We start from the raw sequence: 21,339 nt of genomic DNA, 5'->3' as shown, positions 1-21,339 counted from the left end.
TAGCAGCTGCAGTGTTGAGAAAGAAGAACAAAGTAGGAGGGATCACAATACCTGATATCAAACTGTATTATAAGGCCACTGTAATCAAAAGAGCCTAGTACTGGCATAAAATCAGGCACATAGACCAATGGGATAGAACAGAGAGCCCAGAAATAAACCCAACTCTCTACAGTCAATTAATATTCAACAAAGGGGGCAATAGCATAAAATGGAGTAAAGATAACATTTTCAGCAAATGTGTTGGGAGAACTGGACAGCTGTGTGCAAAAAAATGAAACTTGAGCACCAACTTACACCATACACAAAAATTAATTCAAGGTGATAAAAGACTTAAATATAAGCTGTGAAACCATTAAATCCCTAGAGGAGAGCATTGGCAGGAAAATCTCAGATATTTCATGCAGCAATATTTTTACTGATATGTCCCCTAGAGCAAGGGACATAAAGGAAAGAATAAACAAATAGGATCTCATCAAAATGAAAATCTTCTGCATGGCTAAGGAAAACAGTATCAAGATAAAAAGAGAAGCAACAGCTTGGGAAAACATATTTGCCAATGATACCGTAGACAAAGGTTTAATCTTCAAAATATACAAAGAACTCACATGACTCCACTCAAAGAAGATGAGCAACTCAATTAAAAATTTGGCAAACGACTTGAACAGACATTTCTCCAAGGAGGACATACAGAGGATCCAGAGACACATGAAAAGATGCTCAATATCACTAGCTATCAGAGAGATGCAAATTAAAACCACAATGAGATACCACTTTACACCAGTCAGAATGCCTATCATAAACAAAGAAACAAACAACAAGTGCTGAAAAGGTTGTGGGGAAAAGGGGACCCTAGTTCACTGTTGGTGGGATTGCAGATTGGTACAACCACTATGGAAAACAGTATGGAATTTTCTAAGAAAACTAAAAATGAACGTGCCTTTTGACCCAGTAATTCCACTATTAGGAGTATATCCTAAGAACCCTGAAACACCAATCCAAAAGAACCTATGCACCCTGATGTTCATAGCAGCACAATTCACAATAGCCAAGAATTGGAAGCAACCTAGATGCCCATCTGTCAATGACTGGATCAAAAAGCCATGGCACATTTACACAGTGGAATTCTATGCTGCAGAACGGAAGAAGGGGCTCCTACCTTTTGCAACATCATGGATGGAACTGGAGAGCATTATGTTGAGCGAAATAAGCCAGGTGGTGAAAGACAAATACCATATGATCTCACCTTTAACAGGAATCTAAACAACAAAACAAACAAGGAAGCAAAATATGACCAATGACACTCAAATACAGAACAGGCTGACAGGGTCCAGAGGGGGGAGAATCATAGGAGAAAAGGGTTTGGACTCACATGAACAAGTATAAAGGACACATGGACAATAACTAAGGGTTGGGGGCGGAAATGGGAGGGAGGTGGGGAGCACTCGGGTGGCGGGGGTAGGGCTGGGAATGCAAGACAGAAAACTGTACTTGAACAAGAATTAAGTAAAAATTAAAATTAAAAATTATATAAAAAATAAAAACGTGCAGCAGAGATATGAAATATTTATTGAAGCATTTTTGTAATAGTTGAAATATGTAAGCAACAAAAATGTTATTGATGCCCATTTAGTAGCCCCACAGAATGTGATAAATTTATATGGTAGAATATTATGCACACACATATATTTATAAAATTGGTGCATTCCTACATGCGAATTTTGTCTTGTATTAATGTAAAATTATTCATCATAAGGATTTGACAGGATAACATAATAATAAATGTTATTTTAATGGTGCTTAGTATTTCATTTTATTTAGGTAGAATCATTTACTGTAAGGCTCCAGAAGTAGAGAAAGATTATAGGAGTCACTGGAGTGTATCCCAAGATTTAATAAATGTTAATATTTTACTTTCTTTAAAATAAATAAATAAATAAAAATAAAACAAAAGCAATCTAAGAGGACAGCTAGATTGGGAGCGGAACCATAGAAATGGAGATCACATGGAGGTTTAGCCTTAGGGGAATGGGAGGAGGAGAAGTGGGGAGAAGGTACAGAGAATAAGTAGCATAGACGGTAGGTAGAAAATAGACAGGGGGGAGGGCAGGAATACTATGGGAAATATAGAATCTAAAGAACTCGTGACACATGCACATAAACTAAAGGGGGCAATGGTGGTGGAGGGGTGTGCAGGGTGGAGGGGAATTAAGGGGGGAAATAAGACAACAGTAATGGCATAATCATTAAAATATAATTTTTAAAAAAGATTGTTTTGATTTTATCTTGTTTTAATTATTTTAGAAAAAAGCTAAGATCATTATTTTTCTTTTTCCTAATACTTTAAGAAATTAGAAAAAGGTCTTTTGGCTTAAAAACTAAGCATTACATATATAGGGTGAGAGTCAAAATCTCAGGATTGGTCAGTGGCCAAAGTGCTTTCAACAAATGAAAACTCTTAACAGTTACTCAGAATTGCAATTCTAGACCTTGTTTGTTTTTTTTCACTAATCAGTGGTTAATCTTCCTTAATAAAAATGGAAATAAAGGAATGAAAGTCTTTCTGTTATGGTAAGTAATTAATTCAATTCTTATACAACTAAGAAGAAAAACTTTGTCAGGTGAGATGTATAAATTCTAAAATTTATGGTGAGGCTTATGAAATTTATTAATTTCATGCTATGAAATGCTATGAGTGAACACTTTATCCTGGTGATTAACATAATTCTGTAAAGAATGATAGCAAGATGGCATGGAGTCAATGCCAATAGCTTTTTAGATACAGGCAATCATGAGTTCTAAAAGGATTCGAGAGTTGTTAGCACAACTATGTTGCGCCCCACACAAGGAATATCTTCCAAGACTATTTAATACCTCTGGCTACCTCACAAGCTTCTAATAGCTAATGTGTGCAGTATACATAATAAGGGTTTGTAGAAATAAGATGATCTATTTTGAAATTAAAAGCACTAAGAAGACATTGGTTGTTCATTGTTCAACATAACACCTTTGCTGGCTAACAACTTACATCACCTTAAGTCTCTTGTTGCAACAGATAATTCAGGCATTCTTGCGAATATTTACTCTCCACTACATCTGTCCACCTGGCACCAGACTGCATGGCGAATCACACATTCGGCTCCGTGCCATTGGCTTTGAGACAGAGCACACACTGAGTGAAAGCTGCTGCTGAGGCTGGACTTCATCAGCTTTATGTGGGAGCAGAGACTTCACAAGGGATTCATTACTTTTCCCCCTGAGTTTTCCTTTTCATCATAGGAGCTGTGATCCTCAGAGTGCTGTCATCTGACTTTATCATGTCTAACCCTCATGCAAGCCTAGCCTAACCAAATGGCAGGATGAAACACTCCGTGATTTTAAGTCATCTAGAATTTAATTATGCTTTTCAGATGTCTACACACTGGCTTCCTCTCTTCCTCCAGATAATGGCTTTTAGCTGTTGGTCAGTGATAACAAGGTAAAGAAGTGGATGAGGAAGAGGTGAAATTCCATTTTGATTTTCTCAACACTTATAGAGGACATGATAGAGATACTGGAAACTGCTCAATGTTGAAATTGAACAGTACTTGTTTTTCATCTGTCTGTGATCTGCCCTGGAACCCATCCCAGGGTCACTAGAGTTCGGAAGGGTTCCAGGAAGTCAGTTTCTACCTCTCCAAGGAAACCTGCACACTGAATATATTTTTTAAAGATTTTATTTATTCTTAGGAGGAGGGAGGGAGAAAGAGAGGGAGAGAAACATCAATTTGCAGTTGCCTCTCATGTACCTCCTGTTGGGGACCTGGCCTGCAACCCAGACATGCACCCCAGCTGGGAATTGAACTGGCAATCATTTGGTTCAAAGGCCAGTGCTCTATCCACTAAGCCACACCAGCCAGGGCCACACTGAATATTTTTACTTACTTGAATGAAAAGGGCACTTCTTGGTAAGTTCCACTGATTACAGCCAATACTTTTTAAACACATTTATGTTGATTTTTATATATTTTTGTTATACTTAATTCTAGGTAGAGTGCTATGATTATGATAATGATGGGTCACATGATCTCATTGGGACATTTCAAACCACCATGACCAAACTGAAAGAAGCCTCCAGGAACTCTCCTGTAAGTTGCATTTTTGTTGTTTGGAAATACCTGACAGTTTGGCCATAAGGTTAGTATTCCATTTTTTCCCTTGGCAAAGCACATGTTTACCACATATTTTACTCCATATTATATAATGCTCAGACATCTGTGAATTTTATTTGTTTTAACAATCAGATGACCCAAAATTCATACTTGGGGCATGAGTTTACATAAGATTTAGAGGTTTTGTTTTCTTGGCTATAGACAACATTCATGGTTTGATTGAAAATTCTTATTTTTCAAGTGTTTGGCATTTCATTGGTCACAAAAATTAATATCCACAGCACTGGACAAATACCTGTGTACACTTTTTTTAAACTGTATACTTCTATAGCTTGCCTCTGGCTCTTCTCTCTGACTTGTCCTTACTCATGGAGGGATGAAAACACAGATATGGTACTTCAAATGAGGAAATATGGCTGTCATCTGATGGCCCTACTTATGTTAAGATCATGTTGTAATCAAACAAAAAAATAGGGGTCCAGACACTGTTGCCACAAAAGCCAAACTTGTGAGGCAGTTGCTGAGGCAAAAGGAAAGAAGTTTTATGCAGGTATGGCATAGTCTGGGAGAATGGAAGACTCCCATCTCAAAGCCCTTCTCCTCAGCCTAACCAAGACAAGCCAATGCCCATAATTTCTGCTCCAATTTAAAATACAGTTCTTGGAGCCCATGGGTGGCTCTGTTAAGCTATCATAGTCCCCATCCAGGTATCTTACCTTGTTCCAGGTTGCTGTTCATTTTAGGCTCCCTCCTGGAACCTACATGTGGAGCCCACATGGCCATGGGCCCTGTGGCTGCTAGGGCTGCAAGGTCACATAATCCCTGGAGAACACACAGGTGTGTGGGCAAAAACATTCCCAGGAAGGCAAGAGAGAGAGAAGAGACTCCCTCCTAGAAGCCATGGGCTACCCGTAGAGAGAATAGGCAAGTGCATTGTGCAAGTCCAGGTCATGAGCAAGCAAGAAAGCAAGCCCTCAAGTCATGAGCAAGAGAGAACTTGTTTGTTTCCCTGGTATTACATTAGTTTTGGTATGGGATGGACCAGGTGCTTTTTCAAAATGACCAATCAACTTCCCAAACTTTTGTGCACTTTGGGTGGGTCCATCTCCCAACCAATCCATTCTTTCCCCAGGTTAGATGGACTGGCCTCTTTGGTTCAGTACCTCTGGGTGGGTCCATCTCCCAACCAATCCATTCTTTCCCCAGGTTAGATGGACTGGCCTCTTTGGTTCAGTACCTCCCCTGCACCATTTTGACTTTTGTGGCACATGTGCCTGTCTTCCCATAGTACCACGCCCAGTATGGTAGGGGTGGGGAAGGGCTTTTTCTCTATCCAATTATCTTGTTACTTTTTGTACACTGGGGCCCTCTATATTGATATTTCTAGCTTTCCATGCACTCAATATAAAGAACCTCCCTGTGGTACCATCTTGACCAATGGGGAGACTCCCTGGCACTCTGAGGAAACTGACTACTAGTAACAGTGTATCTGTCTTCATTATATTTAACATCTCAACATATTTCTAAGAGTGCCTCTGAAACTTTTCTATCTTTAGACCAATGTAGTTAAATACTGTTCCAGAGAATTTTTTAGGTAAAACTTATAAATTCCTTTCATCTTATTTATCTTTCTCATTTGAATGAGATAAGGTGTTTATGCTCTTTATAACTTATAATAGAATAATAAGAATGTTTATTAACTGCTTATAGACCTGAAACATGCTCATGTTATATATATATATGTGTGTGTGTGTGTGTGTGTGTGTGCATGTATGTATGTATATATATATATAGCATTTGCTTTTGAAAATACAGCCATGGGGTTTTACAGGTAAAAGGTCATGGCCAGGTGAAAAGGTCTATTTCACCAAGTCATGTGAATGATGTGACCTAAAAGAAGATGCTGAGGAGTTTAGATCAAAATTTAAAAATTGAATGAATAAATAAAACGTATGAGCCATTTGGTTTAAGTAATTGGGAGAAAATGAGTTATAAATAAACATAAAGGAACTAGAATTTTCAGTGGGTCATATAGAGATCTCCAGTCTGTGCTTCTGGTCACAAAGTCCAGGTATTAGAAACAGCAAGTACCGAGATGCTGGTGGGATGGAGGAGAGGCTTTTGAAGTCCCACTTATGGTTTCAATGCAGACATTAATTTGGCTTTGAGTTAACTGACTTTGAATTGACCCAGAAGCAAAATTTAGCTGTGAATATTTTATTTAAAGATTTTTTTAAGGCAGAATGAATGGAAAATGTTGAAAACCTGAATAATGTAAAGCAGGACTCCCAGAGGAACTAAATATGAGGAGTGGTCTGGATTGATGTTTCACTGGGATTAGTTAATCATTTTCCAGAATCAATAAGCTTCTACATTTCCCATACTATTCTTACCCTCTCCCTGTTTATTTTCTACCATCTATGCTACATATTATCTGTACCTTTTCTCCCTCTCTCCTCCTGTGATTGCCCTGTTGCTAACCCTCCATGTGATCTCCATTTCTGTGGTTCTGTTCCTGTTGTAGGTGTTTGGTTAGTTAGTTTTTGTTTTTGTTTTAGGTGTGGTTGTTAGTAATTGTGAGTTTGCTTTCATTTACTGTACATGCTTTTTATCTTCTTTTTCTTAGATAAGTCCCTTTAATATTTTATATAATAAGGGCTTGGTGATGATTAACTACTATAACTTGACCTTGTCTGAGAAGCACTTTATCTGCCCTTCCATTCTAGGTAATAGCTTTGTTGGATAGAGCAATCTCCTCCTGTCTTCCCTATAATTTGGATCTTGGGATGTTTAAAGATGTCCTGGAAGTTCCTAAGCCTCTCATTTTTTAAATTCTTGTTTCTTCATTTTTTTCTGATTGGATGTTTCTTTCTTTTTTTCTTTTTTAAAGTATTTTTATTGATTATGCTATTACAGTTTTCCCAACTTTTCCCCCTTTATCCCCCCTCCACCTTGTCTCTGCAACCCTTCAGCATTTCTCCCCTCCTTAGTTCATGTCCATGGGTTGTACATATAAATTCTTTGAGTCCTCTGTTTCATATGCCATAGTTTATCTTTCCCCACCTCTTTTATGCCTGCTAATTATGCTTCTTCTTCCCTGTACCTTTTCCCCCCCTATTCCTCCATTCCCCCTCTCCACTGAAATCTCTCCGTGTGATGTCCATCTCTCTGATTCTGTTCCTGTTCTGGCTGTTTGCTTAGTTTTTGTTGTTTTCTTTTCTCTTGGGTTAATTTGATGATAGTTATGAGTTTGTTGTTATTTTATTGTTCATATTTTTATCTTCTTTTTTCTTAGATAAGTCTTTTTAACATTTCATATAATAAGGGCTACGTGATGATGAACTCCTTTGACTTGACCTTATCTGGGAAGCACTTTCTCTGCCCTTCCATTCTAGATGAAAGCTTTGCTGGATAGAGTAATCTTGGTTGTAGGTCCTTGCCTTTCATGACTTCAAATACTTTTTTCCAGCCCCTTCTTGCCTATAAGGTTTCTTTTGAGAAATCAGCTGATAACCTTATAGGAACTCCTTTGTAGGTAACTTTCTCCTTCCCTCTTGCTGCTTTTAAGATTATCTGTTTATCTTTAATCTTGAATAACTTACTGATGATGTGCTTTGGTGGGTTCCTCTTTGGGTCCCACTTCTTTGGAACTCTGGGCTTTCTGGACTTCCTGAAAGTCCATTTCCTTTGCCAGATTGGGGAAGTTTTCCTTCATTATTTGTTCAAATAAGTTTTCAATTTCTTGTTGTGGCTCTTCTCCTTCTAGTACCCTTATAATTTGGGTATTGGAATGTTTTAGGTTGACCCAGAGAGTCTTCAGCCTCTCTTCATTTTTGGATTCTTGTTATTTTGTTCTGATCCAGTTGGATGTTTATTTCTTCCTTTTGTTCCAAATCATTGCTTTGAATTATAGTTTCCTTCTTGTCACTGTTGGTTCCCTGAATTTTGCTTTATTTCACTTAGGTATCTTTCATTTGTTCTTTCATTTTTTAACCAAGCTCAATCAATTCTGTGAGCATTTTGATTACCAGGGTTTTAAATTCTCCATCAGTTAGGTTGGCGATGTCCTCATTGCCTAGTTCTGAGGTTTTGTTGTGTTCTTCCATTTGGGCCATATTTCTTTGTCTTGGCACCTGATAAATTGTAAGGGGTAGGGCCTTAGGCATTCGCCCAGGTAGGGCAACCCTCTTTGCCCTGCTGCCTGTGGGGAAGGGACCAGAGAGGGAGCAACGCAGCTCACCTGCTCGTCTCTAGTGCACTTTCCAATAGACTCTTGAGTCAGACTGGAAGTATATCCCCCCGTGGCAACCCCCCAGCTGTAGCCCACAGTCAGCTCTGAGTCTCAGTTTTCCCCTTAAGTCAGTCCCTCCTGAGCAGCTCCTACAGCTTGGCAGTCAACCCTGCCCCTCAGCCACCTCCCGAGGTTTTTCTGAGTCACCCTCCTCGCAGGGTCCACCTTACGAATCTGGTTGTTCTGGTTGATTTTTTCTTTAATTCCTTGGTTGTTGGAGTTCCATGCAGTTTGATTTTCTGATGCTTCTGTTTGTTTTTTTTTTATTGATTTTATGTTGATTTTGTCCTCCTTTTGGTTGTGAGAGGAAGTGAAGGGTTTCTACTTATGCCTCCATCTGGGCCGGAACTCCTGGATGTTTCTTTCTTCCTTCTGGTCCACTCCGTTGATTTGAGTTCCTGTTTCCTTCCTATCGCTATTGGTTCCCTGTACATTTTCCTTTATTTCACTTAGCATAGCCTTTATTTTATCATCTAATTTGCAACCAAATTCAACCAATTCCGTGAGCATCCTGATTACCAGTGTATTGAACTATGCATCCGATAGATTGGCTGTCTCTTTGTTGCTTAGTTATATTTGTTCTGGAGCTTTGATCTTTTTTTCATTTGGGCCACTTTTTTGGTCTCAAGGTATGTGTTACATAGTGAGGGGTGGAGCCTTAGGTGTTCACCAGGGTGGGGCAGCCCACATTTGCTGGGTTGTGATGCTGTATGTCAGGGAAGGATCAGAGAGGAAACAATGGCGCTTACTTCACTCTCTGCCAGATTTCAGTCACTTACCCTGCTTCTGTTGAGCAAACTTGGCCCGTCTGGGGCTTATTCCTGTGTGGGTGGGTTTGTGTACAATCTAGGACTCTCCAACAAACTCTCTTGTGAGGCTGGGAGTTTCTCCCAGCACCTCAACCCCAACAGGTGTTTTCAATCAGTATTTTGAGGCTTTATTTTCCCATGTTGGCACCCTGGGTTGCATGGTCTATCTCGCTTCCAAGTTTCACCTGGTTTATCTACACATGAATGTGGGACCACCCAGTCTGCCAGCCACCTTGTGCACTGTGCCTCTCCATAATCCACCACCTCGCTGGGTCCGCCAGCTGCTACCTTGCGCGCCCCGGTCTACCAGCCATGACTTTGCTGTGACGCCTCTCTGTCTGGATGCCAGACTCCGCCCCTCCTACTAGTCTGGATAAATAAGTCTGCTTTAACTCCTTGGTTGTCAGACTTCCATACAGTTCAATTTTCTGTTGGTTCTGGTTGTTTTTTTTTTTCTAAATTGTTGTTCTTATTTTGTTGTGAGAGGAGGCACAGTGTGTCTACCTATGCCTCCATCTTGGCTGGAAGTCCTCACTCTTGTTCTTTAAAGGTAGGGCTCTGTCATATCTCTGTTCTCAGTGCCTGGGACAGCATCTGCCTTATGAGAGTGTGAGTACATGAAGTAATGCAGCCTTTGACCAGTGAGAATTCTATGTAGAGCATTTCTGCATCTGAAATACTCAGTAATTTGTATTTATGATGATGACTGAGACTCTGGAAGGATCCCAAACCCTCAAAATATTTAACGTACTTTTGTTTTATATCATTGTATCAAATGTACTTTTTAATGTTTGGTTTTTAGAAAATTAGTAATATAGAAGTTGTTCTATTAAACAGAAGAGCTGACTCATCAGGTATTCATTGAGTATCCCTTATGTACTTATTAGGTAAGATAGTGAGAATTTCAAGGTATAAATTGGAGATCATTATGCTCTAGCTATGAAAATAATAATGAATGAAACAATTAAGGATAATACAAAGTATGTTAGTTAGTTTTATATGGCTGCAGAAGTTTAAAGAGAGAAGTGAACATCAGAGAAGACCAGAACAGGGGAGAACATGAGCCAGCCTTTATGGATGGACAGGTGGACAGGAGGTGGAAAGGAAGACTAGTCTGTCTGGGGAAGGAAGTATATTGAGGACAACATTAGATCTATATGTAACACATTTTCAGTGGAAAGAGATGATGTCTTTTACCATGGAATTGGTCTTCATATATCTCTGTTTTCATATGGTAGATTTTCTTCTTTTCTAAGCAGCATATTTTGTTTCCTGTGAGGGTAACAACTGGGAGTAAAATAATTTAGTTTCTTTATTGTAAAGAACAAGATTATTAATTAGCAGATTTGCAAGGAAATTTATATTTACAAATTATTTTAAAAGGTATAGCCCTGGCTGGTGTAGCTCAGTGGATTGAGCGCAGGCCTGCAAACCAGACGATCACGGTTCGATTCCCAGTCAGGGCACCTGCCTAGGTTGCAGGCCAATTCCTGGCAGGGAACACACCAGAGGCAACCATACATTGATATTTCTCTCCCTCTCTCTTTCCCTTCCCATCTAAAGATAAATAAATTTTTAAAAATCTAAAAAAAGGTATATAATTTTAGGAATGCCTTTTGGAAATTTCACTATTTCACATACTTAGTAGATTATGTCATTGTTTCAGAGTTGTATTTTGCAATAGACCTACATTAGTAGGTAGTTTGGGTCCAGGAGAAAAAAGTCACTCGTTTAAATTCACATTGACATTTCTGCTCTGGCTGGTGTGGCTTAGTGGATTGAGTGCCGGCCTATAAATCAAGAGTTGCTGATTTGATTCCCAGTCAGGGCACATGCCTGGGTTGTGAGTCAGGTTCCCAGTACGAGGTATGTGAGAGGCAACCACACATTGATGTTTCTCTCCATTCCCCTCTCTCTAAAAAAATTAGTAAATTCACATTGACATTTCTGATATTACTAATGAGAACAAACCTTTTGTTTTTTCTTACTGCAGATTGAATTTGAATGCATAAATGAAAAAAAGAGGCAGAAGAAAAAGAGCTACAAGAATTCAGGTGTCATCAGTGTGAAGCAGTGTGAGGTCAGTTGACCCTGACTACTGTTCATGTAATGAGGCTCCATTTCCAGTTCTGTCAGTGTGGTACATCACAGCTATATCTGGCACAGCTGAGAATCACATGAGCCCACACACAATCGGGAGAAGAACAGAGTAGGAAATAGTAAAGAAATCTTTCAAGTAACTTTGCTTCCAAGGTTTGACGTTTTAGGAAGGACAGGGTATTAAGGTTTTTCATTACTTTAGGAAATGTGAGGCCCTGTGGTGTTTTTCCATTGCATTGGTGGGAATGACATTATGAGCTGGGGGGAGTGATCCAAGAGATTTCTTATAACAAACAAGTGGACTTTAAAAAATATCTTGATTATTATGCTTATTAAAGCTGTCAACACATTAGATTGATTATTAGTTTCTTAAACTGTAAAATGAGTATATTTCAGTGTTGGCTGTTTTATTCTAATCTGAACATTGCTCTAATTATCTTGAAATAAAATTCAGTCCATGACATGTAGGGCAGGGGCCTTAGACTTAAGTGCAGGATTGGTTTCCACGTGTTTGTATGAATTCTATTCATTTCATAAACTGTTAAAATTTTTTGTCAGAGTGCTCTTTGTTTCTCTTGCTCAAGAGGAAAGCCTGCATTTTAACCATTGCTATTTGCTTTTAGATTATAGTGGAATGCACATTTCTTGACTATGTTATGGGAGGATGTCAGCTGAATTTTACTGTAAGTAACTCACTGAATTTTTCAAAGTCAGTTTTGCAGGAAGAACACTTCCATTTTGCAGTGTACATTCTCTTCCTGCAAAACTGACTTTGTGCTGAAGTTTTCACTCTGTGTAGTCCCCTTAGACAGGTGGTCTGCATACATCCTGAAACTTTCATCTGTGTTAGTAAGATCTGTTCCTTCTTTCTAACAGTAAGCTGATTATATAAAAAAAATGAGTATCCTATGGTAAGTTTAATAATAAAAACAGACATAACAAAAACAAGCCCTGCATCTAAAGTCATGGGTGTAATAATTCATGGTTTAATGCATCTTGCAAATGGGAATGGCAAGCTGTTTCATGCAGAGGCTCAAATTATTTGACCATATATACCTGTGGCCTCAGGTGTTTGAGGAAAACAGAGGCAGCCCTGAGAATGAATATTTGTGTCTCATCTCCTGATGCTCTCCTGGACATCAGTGTAGGTGTCCTACCTTCACTAGTAAGGTCTGCAATTGTTACTTGCAGGTCGGGGTAGACTTTACTGGCTCCAATGGTGATCCAAGGTCTCCTGACTCCCTTCATTACATCAGCCCCAGTGGTGTGAATGAGTACTTGACTGCTATCTGGTCTGTGGGACTAGTCATTCAAGATTATGATGCGTGAGTATGACTTATTTTTCTCACTCCTGGAAGGAGCAATTTCTATTTCCTCTGCTTTTTCTCTGATCAATTGAGTTGGGGGGATAGACTGCTGGGAGAGTGACTTCCTCTTACCTTGTCTTTATTTTTGTGGCAGTCCTAGTTTTTTATTTTTAAGATTTGATTTATTTATTTATTTATTTATTTTTAGAGAGGGAGAAAGAGAAAGAAACATTAATGTATGGTTGCCTCTCGCATACCCTCTGCTGGGTACCGGGCCCACAACCCAGGCATATGCCCTGACTGGGAATTGAACTGGTGACCCTTTGGTTCACAGGCCAGCACTCTATGCACAGAGTCACAATAGCCAGGGCGCAGTCCTAGTTTTCACCTTTGACTTCTAATTGTGGTCTGTGGTCATTTACAATATATTAGGTACAATGCTTATTTAATAGCTGACTGTAATCAGCAGGCTGTTGTTTCTTTGACCTAGTTTCCTTGGAGTTTACTCATTAGGGAAAATCTAGATGAAACATTCTGTAAGCAGTCATAGATGCTATTTCTTAACATATCTATTTCCTTGGCAGTCATAGTAAAATTATCTTAATGGTGACTTTGTGTATTGGTAATTTTTTGTTCTGGGCCTTTTAAGGCACACTATAAAATTTCACTTGTTTTTACCTTTTACTTTACCACAGAAGCCCTTACTTATTGAATAGCTTTTCATTAATCTGTTACAACATTTAAAGAAGTGGCTTTTTCAGGCAAATGCAAACAAACCTGAAGCAAAGTTAGCAATCCTAGTAATAGCCTCATAGAATTTAAGGCAGAACTCATAAAAACAGTAAAAAATTACTTATAGAGCTCTTTGCTATATAATCCAAAATGGAAATATAACTGTGAACATGTTTAATAACAGTATCAAAGTACTTTCCTTGAAAACAGAAGTATAATAAAAAATTTCAAAGTCAAAATGGAGCTTATATAAAGACTAAAACATTGACAGGGTCATTCTCTCAGACTGCCACCTGGAAGTTAACAAGAAAGGGATAACTAAAGAGAATTTACCATGTTGAAGTTTAAAAATTCTTAGGTGGTTATTAGATCAAAGAGAAGACCAAAGTGTGATATCAACTCTCTAGAAATGGAGAGTGATGAGAAGACTATACATAGTGTTATCTTTATGCAAGAGAATTTCTGGTTTACATGCTTTTATTTTTAAACAAGCACTGAATATAAATGAACTAGCTTTTTAATAAAATAAAATTAAAACACAGAAAAAAAGACATCATCATAATAGCAGATTCCATATACATGTCAGCTATTAAGTGTTGGGGATGATTTAAGCACTTTCTACATGATAATCACCTAATAACATCCTTGAGGAGAGAGGGATGTTCTTGTCACCTGCACTATGCAGAGAACACTGGGGCATGGGCAGTCCCTTGACCAGGTCCCTTGGCTGTTAATGGCAGAGCCTGACTAGCTCATTTTTGAGCCTGACCAGCAACATGTTCTCCCAATTGCACTAACTTCTTCAGAACAGCAAGAAATGGCTTAGAGAGTTCTGAAAAAGCCATCACATTATTCAATAAAGGAAGATGCGATTTTTTGAAAGTTGAACAAACCAAGGCAGATTTTTGCTAACAGTGACCCCCATGAAAGAGAAAACAACATTGAAATATTAGTAATGAGAAAGTGATTACAGACATAAATTCAAGAAAAAAACATTAAAAATTATATGTTGAAACTTTCTCTTATTACACTGGAGAATCTGGATTAAAGGATAAGTTTTTGAGAAAGTTTTAACTTACGAAAGATGGCTTAAAGAGTCAGGAAGCCACAATTGAGTAGGAACTGTGGATGGAAGCAGACAGCCACTCCTCATCAGACATCAACTCCGGCCGACCTGTCAGGAATGGACTCATACCTGAAAGAGTTTAATAAAAAGTACAAGAAAGTAGTGAGAGTTCAAAAAGGTGGCCTGAGACAACATAAAATAAAAACATCAACAATTTCTCAATAACCACCAATAACCTATTAAAGAAGTCACAATTCAGAATGCAATAAAAATTGAGAATGGATTTAGTTAAAAGTCTAGGATGTTTACTGAGGGAAAACTACAAAATTGTACTGAGAGATAGAGAAGACTTGTTTAAACAGAAAGATATCTCATGATTCTAGATAGATGATGTGGTCACCGGCCAGCAGTGTCCTCAATGTTGTGGATGAGACGAGACAAATTTACACAGACTACCGAGTCCTGTGGAGGAAAAGGGACAGCAAGGCCACTCTCTCAGGGGGAGAGCACCCCGACCCTTGCCTTGACGAGCTTTTATTGCTTTTCTGAGCACATTATATTAAGGATGGTCCTCATTTACTATGCTTTAGGTGGTTACCTTTTACAGAAAACAAAGGAGAGGATGTTGCTTATTACATCAAAAAGAAGGACATTTGCACATGTAAAGGGAAAAGTGGTTGAAGTGGTTATTTACACCCGTCCTTGGAAGGTTTAGCATAGATTTTAGGAAGTTACTTTAAAGATATGCAGTAAACATTTTCTGCTTCAATTCAGGGTGAGGGAGTTTTAGCAAAAAGCAAGTCTCCAAGCAACCTAGGTACAATGCAGACCTGATTCCCCACGGGAGAACCTATCCGTGGACGTGTACTAGATCTCTCTTTCCACTGGCCTTTCCAAGTGGGAGCTGGGCCCATGCCACGCAGAATGGTATCCTATAGACATGCCATAATGATATAAGATATAAAGTCTCCCTAATTTAATCAACTATAGTCAAAATTGCATTGGAATTCTGACAAAATAATTCTTAAAATTTTCTAGAAGGAAAATGAATCAGAATAACCAAGAAATTTTTCAGGAAAGAAAATAAAAGAAACAGGGAATTTGTTCTACTAGGAGTAAAACATTTTAAAGGCATGTGAGTTAAGATTGTAGAACTAGCAGATGTCCCATGGAGCAAAGCAACAGTCTTGAAATAGGCCCAAGTGTGTATGTGAACTTGGCATTTGATGGAGATGTCATGTCAAGGGAAAAGAGTTGCAACAGTGTCAAACTGGACAAGAACTCAATTTGGTGAGGATACTATTTGGTATAAATTACAGGCAAAATTGCTGAACTAGACATGTAAAAACAAAGTGGTTTTTTAAAAAATATATTTTATTGATTATACCATTACAGTTGTTCTATTCCCCCCCTTCATTCCCCTCCACCCTGCAAACCCCCTCCCCCACCTTCCCCCCTTTAATTTATGGCCACATGTGTCACGTTCTTTAGATTCTATATTTCCCCCACTATTCTCGCCCTCCCCCCTATCCATTTTCTGCCTACCATCTATGCTATTTTCTGTGCCTTCTCCCCCCTTCTCCCCCGTCCACCCCCCTGTTTCTAACCCTCCATGTGTTCTTCATTTCTATGGTTCCACTCCTGATCTAGCTGTCCTCTTGGTTTGCTTTTGTTTTAGGTGTGGTTGTTAATAACTGTGTGTTTGCTGTCCTTTCACTGTTCATATTTTTCATCTTCTTTTTCTTATATAAGTCCCTTTAGCATTTCATATAATAAGGGCTTGGTGATGATGAACTCCTTGAACTTGACCTTATCTGAGAAGCACTTTATCTGTCCTTCCATTCTAAATGAAAGTTTTGCTGGATAAAGCAATCTTGGCTGTAGGTCTTTGGATTTCATGACTTGGAATACTTCTTTCCAGCCCCTTCTTGCCTGTAAGGTCTCTTTTGAGAAATCCGCTGACAGTCTGATGGGTACTCCTTTGTAGGTGACTGTCCCCTTATCCCTTGCTGCTTCTAGGATTCTCTCCTTCATTTTAGTCTTGGCTAATGTAATTATGATGTGCCTTGGTGTGTTCCTTCTTGGGTCCAACTTCTTTGGGACTCTCTGAGCTTCCTGAATTTCCTGAAAGTCTATTTCCTTTGCCAGACTGGGGAAGTTCTCCTTTATTATAATATTGTTCAAATAAGTTTTCCACTCGTGGCTGTTTCTTTCCCCCTTCTGGTACCCCTATAATCCGGATGTTGGAACGTTTAAAGATGTCCTGGAGGTTCCTAAGCCTCTCCTCATTTTTTTGAATTCTCATTTCCTTATTCATTTTTGGTCGGATGTTTCGTTCTTCCTTCTGGTCCATTCCATTGATTTGAGTCTCAGTTTCCTTTCCATCCCTATTGGTTTCCTGGACATCTCCCTTCATTTCAATTAGTTTAGACTTCATATGTTCCTCTAATTTGTGACTATAATCTACCAGTTCTGTGAGTATCCTGATAAATAGTGTCTTGAATTGTGCTTCTGAGAGGCTGGCAATTTCTCGGTCGCTTAGAGTTATTGGCTCTGGGACTTTGAGTTCTTCTTGCGCCATCATTTGGGCTGTTCGTGCCTGTTCCATAGCAGGATCGGAGCCCTAAAGTGTTCACTAGAGCAGGGCAACTAAGTGGCTGGGTTGTGACATTGTATGTGGGGGCGGGGTCAAAGAGGGACAATAGCTTCCCTCTGCCGCCTGCCGCTGTGGCTCCCACCGGCACCACAGCCACCACCGTCACCAGGCCCACGCGTTTCGTTCCACTGCACATGAGTGTGCCACCACTGTCAGCCCTCCACCACTGGGTTCGCCCCCCGGGGCCTGCATGGTCCATCTCACTGTGGGAGAATGTGCGACCTTGGTCAGTCTGCCCCACACCCCAACTGGTTCCGGGCTGCCTGCGCGCCTAGGTGGGGGGATCTGTCCTGCCCGACCCTGCTCTGCTGCTGGCTCCGCCTCTCTTACCGTCCCAGTGGAATGGTTCGTAGTTATCGGACTTCTGTATAATTCCGTTTTCTGGTCCCTGGATGTATCCTATTTCTCCAAACCTTTGTTGCATTCAAACTTGGTTGTGGGAGAAGGCACAGTGCTTCCACCTATGCCTCCATCTTGGCGGAAGTCCAAAAACAAAGTGGTTTTGATCAAATAGAGATTTGTTTCCCTTTGTGTTCATGGGTAAAGATGAGTGGCTCATACTGAGAGGGAAGTTCTGCCTTCCTCAACCTGTAATATCCACCCTGGATTCAGTCAGCTGCAGTGGGTACTGTGTCCTCCAGCAGTGGAAGATGAGGAAGCCGGGGTATGTGTGTGTCCCTCCCAGGGCCCTGTTCAGATGACTTATGTTCCTGCTGTCCTGGCTGAGGAGCTTGGGTCAGCTGAGTGGACTCTGGCTTAGGTGACCTGTTACAAGGTAGAGAATGAAAATGGAAATGGGCAAGTGTTTGGTCTGCATCATATCTAGCTCCAGACTTTTCCACATGCACCATGTTTATTAGCAAAGACAACCCTAAACATTCCCACAGAAAAATAGATGTGGATTGCTCACAGTCTGGCAGTGATGAAACAGAAATCATGAAAAAAACTTTATTCATATTAATATTAAAACTATAAAGGGGAAGATACTGTAAACAAAGAGATAGATTATAAACTTGGAAAAGGTCTGACATATTACACTGGTTCAGTCCACAAGAAGAGCTGTTAGAGTTTAGATGGAGAAGGATATCCCTGGTAGGAAATGAGCTTGTCCATTGCTGAGGTTTAGTTGTGAGGTGGGATGTGGGGATAAGTCCACACAAGGAATACTTGCACCTTTCACAGGCCGCTATAGATCCAGGTCCCTGCCCCTTATTCCTAAACTGCTGGAGCCAAATTTTTGTACATTTTGCTGCATAAATTTGAGAGTCTTGTATGTGGCATTTGTATCATGTTTCTGTGGCCAGTGTATGAATAATCCTATTACGTGGCTATGAATCATCCCATGTGAGTTGAGCTCAGGTTTTACTGCCACATGAGTTTGCTGTAAACAAATGAGAAACCTATGGTTTTTAGGGCTCTATGGATTACGTGTTTATTCAATGAAATAATATACAGTGTATAAGTAGAAAGTAATGTGTTATAAAATATGGGAATATGAACCTCATTTTTATCAATGTATATAAAGAAATATTTTTCTCCCTCAAAGCACATAAAAATATTGAGAATGAGAATTGCCATATGTTAACATTTCTTTCTTTGATTATTATGGGTAATCCTTGTTTTATCTTTTTAAAGATTTAAAATTTTTTAAAAAGAAGCTCCTATTGGTTTTGAGTAAAGATAAAACTCTACTTTCAAAACAACCACCTTTACATTCTTTTAAATTTTCTTTTTAGTGATAAGATGTTTCCAGCTTTTGGCTTTGGAGCCCAGATACCTCCTCAGTGGCAGGTAAGAGAAAATCCTGACTTAAAGATACGTCTCTTACAGAAGCAAAACCAGCCTCATCAGTCCCTCTTTCTTCTTCAGGTTTCACATGAATTTCCCATGAACTTCAATACCTCCAACCCCTACTGTAATGGTGAGTTAAAAAACCCACATGGACATTGTAAACTGAAAACCTCACTGGTATTTGTTTTTTTCTTGTGATTTAAAGCTATTCAGATTCCTTCTCTAGATTTCTTTATCTTTTTTAATCCTTACCCAAGGATATTATTCATTGATTCTAGAGAGGGAGGAAGGGGCACAGGGGATAGGGGGGTAGAGAGAGAGAGAGAAGCATCTGTGTGAAAGAGAAAAGTTGATCAGTTGTTTTCTGTACATGACCCAACCAGGTATCAAACCCACAACCTAGGTATGTGCCCTGACTGGGGATTGAATTCACAACCTTTAGCTAAATGTGATGATGCTCCAGCCAACTGAGTCATCCAGCCAGTACTCTAGGTTTCTTTTGTGACATATTTACCTTTCTGTCACATAAAGCAGAAGAATTGCACCCAGTTGGTGAAAGTGGTGACATCACTATTATGATGATGAAGATCTCAGGCTAAGTTCTTCTGCCTTAAGAGGTTTGTTTAATAGAACAACAGAATTCTCAATCTTGAAACTAGGTCAACAAATATAGTCATATTCCTTTCATGAATAAGGCAATTTTAAGATAACCCTTCAGTGAAATGAGTAGTTCATTATATGAGTCTTTTGAAGCTCCTCTCGGAGGAGCAGATGCTCTACAAGGAAAGTGTCCAGCAGCAACTTGCTTGTGCTCAGTCTTTCGTGAGTGGGTGGGTGGCTCGAGGAGCAAAGGTCTTGGTTCTAGGAACAGCGTCCCTCTGATGCAGGAAGTAAAGGCCAATGTTTGTGGTTCATGCTTTCCTGATACTTCAGATATCCAGGTGTTTTCCTCCTTTACCCTACTGAGCAATTAACCTAGAATGCCAGCTCTCCCACAAAATTATGTAAGTTTGGAGGAGGAAAAAAGGTGGGGATAGGGGCTTAAAATTGTAGACAATAAGCTGACTTTCTGCAATGGGTCTTATTGACAATTACAGAATGTATGGATTTTGAACAACAGAGTCTGTCCTCTCCTATTCACAAGGTACAATAGAAGCATGAACATGATATTGGTAGACTTTGTATCAGGGTTTCTCTTGTTTCTGGAACACTTTTTCCACGCAGATTAATTCAGTGCTCCTTTGACACACTTCACTGGCTGGTGGCGACCTTTTATATCCATAGCCATTTGAAACTGGGAATATTATTCTTTTCAAGAAATGTGTTTTATGCTTAAGACAAAATTGAAAAGTCTTTGGAATCTATAAATAGGCTTCATTTATTGCCAAAGAATATGGATAACTTATGTGATCATTTATTTTAGAAGTTCATTTACTCCGAGTAATATGAGCCCATCTTTGGGCTGCCATCATATGCAGCTTTTCTACTTCTGGTTTATAGTCAGGGAAAAGTCCATTTGGTTTGAGACAAAGGAGATACTGTACAGAAAAAAAGCTTTATTTTAAAGCAAGGGGAAGTTGAGTTTCTTTTCCAAACTAATCATGGAATTTATTTGCCCAGAAATAAATAACATATCTTGCTTGTTCCTATAATGCAAAGAAAAGATTTTGGCATAATTCAGTCTTAGCGGAGCAACTGAAGGTACTTGATATCTGTGAAGACATTTAATTAATAGTTTGATACATTCAGACTAAAGAGCAAACTAAGATGATAGAAGTGGAAGAAGCTATTATTGTTATGGTTTAGACTCAGTGTTCTACAGCATGTGTCACTGCAGCAGAATCCTGCTGCTCGTCTGTGTCAATATGATTTTTGTTATGAGTGGACTGACTGACCCTAGTTACAGCCTCATCTTTGCATGTAGAATCTCTTCTATGTATCAGCGTTATATTCTTAAGGGATGTTCAAGAAATCATTCACTTCTAAGTTCAAAGTTACTACTGAGAATTTATGGGAACTCCACAATTTTAAGGGGAGAGATTTGTTCCTCTTAAGCTTTTAAACCAAGTCCATGCTTCTCTTCTGTTACTCTGTGCTGTTACACATTGTTAAGCAAGAAACCTGTTTGTGTTTTATATCAACAATCTTTTGAGGAAGATTACTTGATGATCTCAGCAAGTATTGTGGGGAATTTCTAGAGGTTCCAGTATCTTACCCGTGTCTGATTTTAATGTTGGGGCAGATTCAGTAGGTGCATGTGTGGCACTAATGCAACATCAGCATTACTTTTACCTGGAATGTTGTTCAGCTTTCACCAGATTGTGTTGCTATGATAAATAGTCTCCAGATTTCAGTGACTTACTCAGCTTCAGTTATCACTGGGCTGTAGCTCTGCTCTGTTTCTTCTGTCCGGGATTTGGGCCAAAGGAGCAGCCACTC

General features: G+C 39.3%; 1 protein-coding gene across 6 annotated transcripts in view; it reads left to right on the top strand.

Moving 5' to 3' along the window:
* Positions 1-21,339, top strand: part of CPNE3 (copine 3) — a 63,246-nt gene that overhangs the window by 36,612 nt on the left and 5,295 nt on the right. For all 6 annotated transcript variants that reach the window (XM_037050202.1, XM_037050201.1, XM_037050204.1 and 3 more), the window contains 6 exons: positions 4,026-4,124; positions 11,242-11,328; positions 11,972-12,031; positions 12,540-12,673; positions 18,846-18,900; positions 18,979-19,030. In XM_037050202.1, the coding sequence (XP_036906097.1) occupies positions 4,026-4,124; positions 11,242-11,328; positions 11,972-12,031; positions 12,540-12,673; positions 18,846-18,900; positions 18,979-19,030 (487 nt within the window). The remainder of the gene's footprint in view (positions 1-4,025; positions 4,125-11,241; positions 11,329-11,971; positions 12,032-12,539; positions 12,674-18,845; positions 18,901-18,978; positions 19,031-21,339) is intronic.

The sequence above is a fragment of the Sturnira hondurensis genome, unplaced genomic scaffold, assembly GCF_014824575.4.
Source record: "Sturnira hondurensis isolate 20B ecotype Veracruz unplaced genomic scaffold, ASM1482457v3 Scaffold0006571, whole genome shotgun sequence".
NCBI lineage: Eukaryota > Metazoa > Chordata > Mammalia > Chiroptera > Phyllostomidae > Sturnira > Sturnira hondurensis.
Note: the sequence above shows the minus strand (reverse complement) of the source record. Positions and strands in the feature narration are given on the sequence as shown.